The 6,346-nt window shown below is 52.3% G+C and overlaps 1 protein-coding gene across 2 annotated transcripts; it reads right to left on the bottom strand.

Moving 5' to 3' along the window:
• Nucleotides 1–206: 206 nt before the first annotated feature.
• MLN (motilin) lies at nt 207–5,330 on the bottom strand. 2 transcript variants are annotated; one of them, XR_013776887.1, is made up of 3 exons: nt 2,581–2,616; nt 1,364–1,466; nt 207–647 (listed from the first exon to the last, which is right to left on the bottom strand). XR_013776887.1 is itself a non-coding variant. In XM_079327379.1 (3 exons), the coding sequence occupies exons 1-3, from the start codon at nt 4,298–4,300 to the stop codon at nt 1,200–1,202; spliced, it is 510 nt and encodes a 169-aa protein (XP_079183505.1). In that variant the 5' UTR covers nt 4,301–5,330; the 3' UTR covers nt 1,181–1,199. The 2 variants fall into 2 exon arrangements, 1 of the variants encoding a protein (XP_079183505.1); XM_079327379.1 differs by lacking the exon at nt 207–647 and adding an exon at nt 4,175–5,330 and having other exon boundaries at nt 1,181–1,466; nt 2,581–2,697.
• Between the last annotated feature and the right edge of the window lie 1,016 nt (nt 5,331–6,346).

Here is a 6,346-nt window from a genome sequence, read left to right as displayed (position 1 = left end):
CTTAGTACTCCTCAAAGATTGATTCCTCAGCCTTTGCCACACACTTCCACCAAATCCCAGAATCCTTGAGGCTGGAAAAACCCTTCAGGATCATTGACTCCAAGCTGTGCCAAGTCCCCACCTTGTGTCCAGCCCAGAGCACTGAGTGCCACATCCCTGACCACACTTTCCATGGAGAAATTCCTGCTGGTGTCCACACAGAACCTCCCCCGGCCCAGCCTGAGCCGTTCCCTCTCCTCCTGTCCCTGTTCCCTGGGATGAGATCCCAAATCCCCCCCAGCTGCCCTCTCCTGTCAGGGAGTTGTGCAGAGCCAGAAATTCCCATTGATCCCCTTTTCTCCAGGCTGAGCCCCTTTCCCAGCTCCCTCAGCTCCTCACAGGACCCTCCAGAGCCGTGCTCAGGAAATTGGGATTTTCTCCAGACCCTGGAGCCTTTCCCCTCTCTTCTTTCCCACACTGGGCACTCCCTGTCTGTTTGAGAGGCTCATGGGACAGAAGACACAAATCCTCCTTTTAATTACGCTGCACATTTATTATCTCACCTCAAATTTTGTTAATCTCTCTCACAGATTTCGTTTACATAAGTGGAGGCTTTCAGCTTGAGCAGCTCCAGCGCTTTCTCTTCTGATCCTGCAGATATCAGTCAGCTAAATAGAAAAGAGAGAAAAGCACAAGTGTCCTTAAATCTGGCATTCAGTCTTTCCAGAGCTTTATGTGTTGCTGCCTCCTCCTCAGCTCCCCAGCTGAAAGCTCAGAGGCAAACTGGGATTGGCAGAGCAGAGCAATCCACAGGGACAGCAGGACCCTTTTCCTGGCCTTAAACATCCCAGAAAAGGCAAAGGTGCAGGGACAGCCCCACCCAACCATCCCTCAACCTGCAGGCACAATATCCTGCCCTTGGATATTTGCTGCTGCAATTCCCACACACCATTTCCCAAAGGAAAAGGAGGATTTGCAGCAAATTGGAGTGTAATTAAGTGTCAGTGTTAAGCCCCCGTGCAGGCAGTGAGGTGTTCTGAGCTGGTGCACGTGCTGAGCTGCCTCACAGGTACAGCTGCTGTTATAAGCTCTGCTGGAAATTGTTCCCTGGAGACTGAGGACTTTTTGGGAGGAGGAGGAGGGAAGTGCAAACAGAGCTGTTGGGAAGGGTTGTGCTGCTGCTGCCACTCAATATCAGCTCTGGGGCACAGGCAGCACCCCTAGAAAGGTGCAGACAGGAGAGGCTGGGGTCTGAGGGCTCCACAGACTGAGCAAGCATGACACAAAAACCCTGCTGGGGAATATAAATATCTCCATGCTGATGAGCTGGTGAGAAGAAGGAAAGGCAGAATTCCCAAGGCAGAAATCAACCCTGTGACAGTACCGTCTGGGGTGTCCTGTAACAGCTCTGCCAGCAGTTTCTCCAGGACATCTTGGTATTTTTCCAGCTGCCTTGGGGTGAGCCAAGCTCTGGCAGGAAGGGTCTGCTGTGGAGGAAACCAGAGAAGTCAGAATGAAAAGGTGAGGGGAGCAGAGGGAGGGAAGTTGAGGTGCTTTGATCCCACTTGGATCGAGCTGGTGGAGAGTTTAGGGTGGATTTGGAGGGAAGAGAATGATTCTCATATAGGGAAAAGCAACATTTTGAAGGCAACACACTCTTGAGTTGTTCAGAGTGCTGTTGCATAACGCGTGGGCTGGCTCAGAAATCCAGATAAAGGCACCTCCTGGCAGCAGGGACTGCGAAGAAAATAATTTCTGAACCTTTTAATCCTCCACTGTGTGGCACATCAACCCTTCCAGCCTGAGCCTGCAGAGCTCCTGCCCCAGCAAGAGCTGAGGACGAGCTGTGGTCCTGCTCCAGCCTGCTGGGCTTGGAGCCAGCTGTGCCCAAAGCAAAGAGCTCTGTCCTGGTGCTGGTCAGCTGTGGGGATGTGCTGGCTATTTCACACTGAACTGGGCTTTTTTGCTGTTTAAATCCTGTTTAAACTGGGTGTTGGTGCATCACAAGTGCAAGAGGAGTTGCACATTAAGCTGTGCCTTGGCCAAATTGGTCCTGCTGCCTGCCTCACTGGGTCTGTCCCTGTCTGGGGGGACCTGCACCCTCCTTTTGCTGGCAGAGAACAGCCAAGATCCCGGCAGGAGGGAAAAGTTCCCTGTGCTCAAGTGGAAAAGCACAGTTTTCAGACTTGGCTCACCAGGTAAATCTGCCTTTGAGGGCTTAGCCTGGCACTTCAATCCCTAAAATTGCCCATTTTCTGCTCTGTGTCCAGACTTTGGGCCCAGGTTTTTAAATAAGCCCTAACCAGTGCAGAGAACTGTGGGGTCAGAGGTGACACTGAGCAGGAGCTGAGCAGAACTGGGAGTTCCTGCCTTGCACCTGGCTGAGCTTCACTGCCTGGCAAAGGCACCTTGAGCTGTTCCCATCTTCCTCAGGGAGAAGCAGTTGGGTCTCAGGGGTGACCTGGCTGCTGAACAACCAAGATAATTTGTGGGGTGGAGCTAAAACTTGTCTCTGATGTAAGCAGGCAGGCTGGCAGAGGACATCTCTTGGACTCCTTGTCCCCTGCATGTCCTCATGGGCTTCTCTGAGGCTTCACTTACCTGCAGGGTCTTGGCTGTGTTGACATCCACACCAGATTGCTCAGAGAAACCTTCCTCCTCCAGCTGCTGCAGCGAGCTCAGGGATTTCTTCTGCCCTGCCTTGTTCCTCTCCCTTTCCTGCAGAGAGCAGAGGGGGCAGCTGGTGATGCTGGGATGAACAGCAAACCCACTCTGTGCTGTCCCTGCAGCCAGGAACCCACAAAAATAGGCACAGGACCAGGGGATGGGGGAATCCTGGAATCAGCTGTGCCCTGAGTGGCTTTTAGGGACTGAGGGATGGTAGAATACTGGAATTATCTGTGCCCTGAGTGGCTTTTAGGGATTGAGGGATGGGGGAATCCTCCTGAAATCAGCTGTGTCCTGGGTGGCTTTTAGGGACTAAGGGATGGTAGAATACTGGAATTATCTGTGCCCTGAGTGGCTTTTAGGGATTGAGGGATGGGGGAATCCTGGAATCAGCTGTGTCCTGAGTGGCTTTTAGGGACTGAGGGATGGGGGAATCCTCCTGGAATCAGCTGTGCCCTGAGTGGCTTTTAGGGACTGAGGGATGAAGGAATCCTCCTGGGAAAGGTCCCTCAGCTGTGCCCTGAGTGGCCTTTGGGGACTGCAGTGCAAGGTCAGGTTACGGGGCAGGGTGTGAAGGTCTGCAGTAAACAAGACCCACGTGTGGTGGGGAAACCCTGTGCACAGGCCATGGGAGCTGGCAGCACTGGGACCTCACCCAGCTGTCCCACAGAACTTGGCCTGGCTCTGTTCTGGGAAATAAAACCAAGCCCTGCCCAAAGCCCCGTGCAGAGGTCACGTTTTCTCAGCCTTTCTGCAGGTCTGCAATGTCAGCCCGTTCCCATTTATGGGGCTAAAGTTGCCTTCAGGACCCTCTGGAAAAAGCCAGAGGTGCTTGGGAATGTGACAGATGCAGTAGGACGTGTCAAATGTGGCACAGGCCACGCTCAGTGTCCAGCCTGAGAGCACAGGAGGAGCAGGGACTATTTGGGGGACAGATTTCCCCTTTCCCCATCCAAAAAAAAAAAATCCAATCCCTGGCAAACTCAGAGCGACAAGAACTGGGGGGTACAAACACAGCCCGAGTGGGTCCCCATCCTCCTCAAGAACACAAAAGGATACCCGTGCTCCCCACAAAAAGCAATTGTTACCCAGGGCTGGGTGCTGGAAATGGGATTTCTGCCGCTGCAGGGGGAGCTCACCGGGGCTGCGATTCTGAAGCTGCAGAGCCTGAGCCTGCCTGACACCTTTCAGCGCTATTTGTTTCACTTCAAAAGCAAAAACGTTCTCTCAGCGCGTCCCAGAGGTGACAACCAGCCGGGGGATGGTTAATTATTTGTTACAACAAAAGAGCCATCACTGAGCTGATGGGAGGCTGCGGCTGCTCTGCAAGAATTCCATCACTGAGGAAAGGGAAAGAACCCGCAGGGACTGCAGGTGACATCCCCACAGGTGTGGCAGAAGGGTCCAGGCTCTTCCTTTCTATCTCACACCTTAAAAATTCCCTCTGCTTCCCCCCCAAAGTGGATTTGGGGAGAAGGATATCACAGTGTCTCGTTTGGGGGATGCTTTGCTGGTTGATTCATTCCACAGGGGTTACCTGCATTTTCTGGAAGTCACTCTGGGTGAAAAAGGGCATGAAGCCTTGGGTGTGCTCAGCCAGCACGGACAGCAGGGACACCAGCAGCAAACTGGCCACCACCTTCCTCGAAACCATCCTGAGAGCCGGGACAACACTGAAAGGAGACACCAGGGCAGGAGTGGGGAGGGAACTTTGACAAAAACACCTTTGGCTCTGCACCAGCTGCAATCCAGCTCAGCCCCAGCCCACCAGAGGGATATTTACTCTTCCAGTTGCTCCTGAGCTGAGAATAGAAGTGCCTTGACTGACAATTCTCTTCTCAAAGCTGTTTGTGTAAACAGATTTGTTCTTGAGCAACACCTTCAGAGATTTCAAGCCCAGCCCTCCAGGACTGCTGGAGCCTCCCTGAGTTCTCACAGCCCTGCAGCTCTCTTGGTTTAAGACCTGAACACATCCAGAGCAAACCCATCAATCCCAGCACCAGCACGGGAGACAGAGATGCTGCAAAGAGAAAAACCTGCACAGGTTTTGTTAACTTTTCTTTTTGATTTTCTCACCTTCCTGGATGGACTGGATCTTTTAAGAAGCTTCATTGAGTCCAAGGGAGATGGGAAAGGCATTTTCCAGCCTGGCTCTGTCTGAGCCTGGAATAAAGGGCTTTAAAAACCACCTCTAAAGTGATCTAACTGCGACTTCACATCAGGAAAGGACTTATGTAAACATTGAATGTTCTCTTTAAATATTAAAATATTCTCTCTGGACAGGCTTAATGAAGTCTGGTCCTACAGCTTAACTTCTCCACCTGATTGGAGCCTGATCCTTAATTAGTTTCAGCAACCTCTTGGTTTGGACATTATTGAGAAGACATTGTTAGGTCAGATTTGACTCCTGAATTAGATTTCCCATAAGTATCAGCTGGGATTGAACTGAGGGCCAGTGGAAGTTAATAAATATTCCCTTTCCATAGCACCTGTCAGTCACATCTCTCCTCTCCCTTCCCTGGGCACTGCTGCCATCTCCCCTGGGCCACCAGAGCCTCCTCCTGCCCTGGGACATCCCAGGGTGTCCCTGCCCTGTTTCCTGCAGGGATCCAGGCAGGAATTCTCAAGCTCTCCCCTTGCAATGCAACCTCAGCAGCATCAATCTTTGGTGCTTTTTCATTTGTTCTATCACTGCAGTAAATATATAAATAAATAAAATACTGCTGAATACAAAGAAAATAAACCCAGTCACCTCCTTCATCTCTTCTTGGCTCATCCCTTTGGGATTGATTCTCTCCCTCCCCTCCCAGAAAAACACCCACACAGGCTTCTCCACTCAGAAATCTCCCTGCTGAAAGCCTTGCCCTGCTTGGGCAGGACCTGTATTCCAGCTCAGCACCTCTCCAGGCAGACAGCACTTGGTGGATTTGCTTCCCTACTCCACAGGGAAAAGAATAAAGCAGGAGGGCCAAGTTCAGCATCAGCACTGTGGGCACACGGAGCTGGGACAGCTCTGCTCACCCCCCAAACCCAGTCAATGCCAAGTGGGGGCAGGAGGGGACATTCACCTGCTGAGCTGTCTCCCAAAAAAATCCAACCATTCCTGGCACTAGGACCTGTCTGAGGGTGGTTTTCTGCCTGCTCAGAGCACTCCCCCAGCTCTGCTGGATGCCCACAGGAGGCAGGAGCTGCTGAGATCAATGCACTCAAGATGGGGATGAGCCAAAAGCACCTTCCCCCTTGCTCAGCAACAGTTTTGTTCCCTCCTGCTCCTCTGAGCTGGCTCTGCTGTGGGCAAAAGGTGCCAAGACCTACCTGGGGGTGCAGCCACAGGACACTGGAGCTCAGAGCTCTTCTCCCTCCTGTCACACCTGGGTGCTCCTGCTGGCTCCCCTCCCTTTATAAACCCATCCAGGCACTGCATCACTCACCTGTGGGCCTGTCCAGCTGCCTGGCCTGCATGGAAACAGCTTTCCCAGGTGGGGAATGTTGTTATCTGCACTGGAGTGTTCTGAATTTCTCGTTTCCAGGCAGAGCCCCTCTGCTCCCTCTGTTCCCTGTGTCCCACAGATGAGATCTGCTGCTGCCTCAGTTTTCCCACCTCTGAGATAAATTCCTCTCTCCTGGTTTGTGTTTTTACATCCTAAGCCTGCAGGACAAGGTTTTTAGGATGTGAATGCCCCAGCACTAAAGTGACACC

The sequence above is a fragment of the Erithacus rubecula genome (assembly GCF_903797595.1).
Source record: "Erithacus rubecula genome assembly, chromosome: 26".
Lineage (NCBI taxonomy): Eukaryota > Metazoa > Chordata > Aves > Passeriformes > Muscicapidae > Erithacus > Erithacus rubecula.
This window is presented reverse-complemented; position numbering and strand designations above follow the sequence as displayed.

Bases quoted from the DNA above. Each gene is read 5' to 3' on its own strand.
- MLN (XM_079327379.1), bottom strand. From the start codon at position 4,300: ATGGTTTCGAGGAAGGTGGTGGCCAGTTTGCTGCTGGTGTCCCTGCTG. The intron at 2,698-4,174 runs GTGGAATGAATC...TGCTCTCTGCAG, and splicing joins AGAAAATGCAGGTAACCCCT to GAAAGGGAGAGGAACAAGGC. The intron at 1,467-2,580 runs GTAAGTGAAGCC...TTTCCTCCACAG, and splicing joins ACACAGCCAAGACCCTGCAG to CAGACCCTTCCTGCCAGAGC.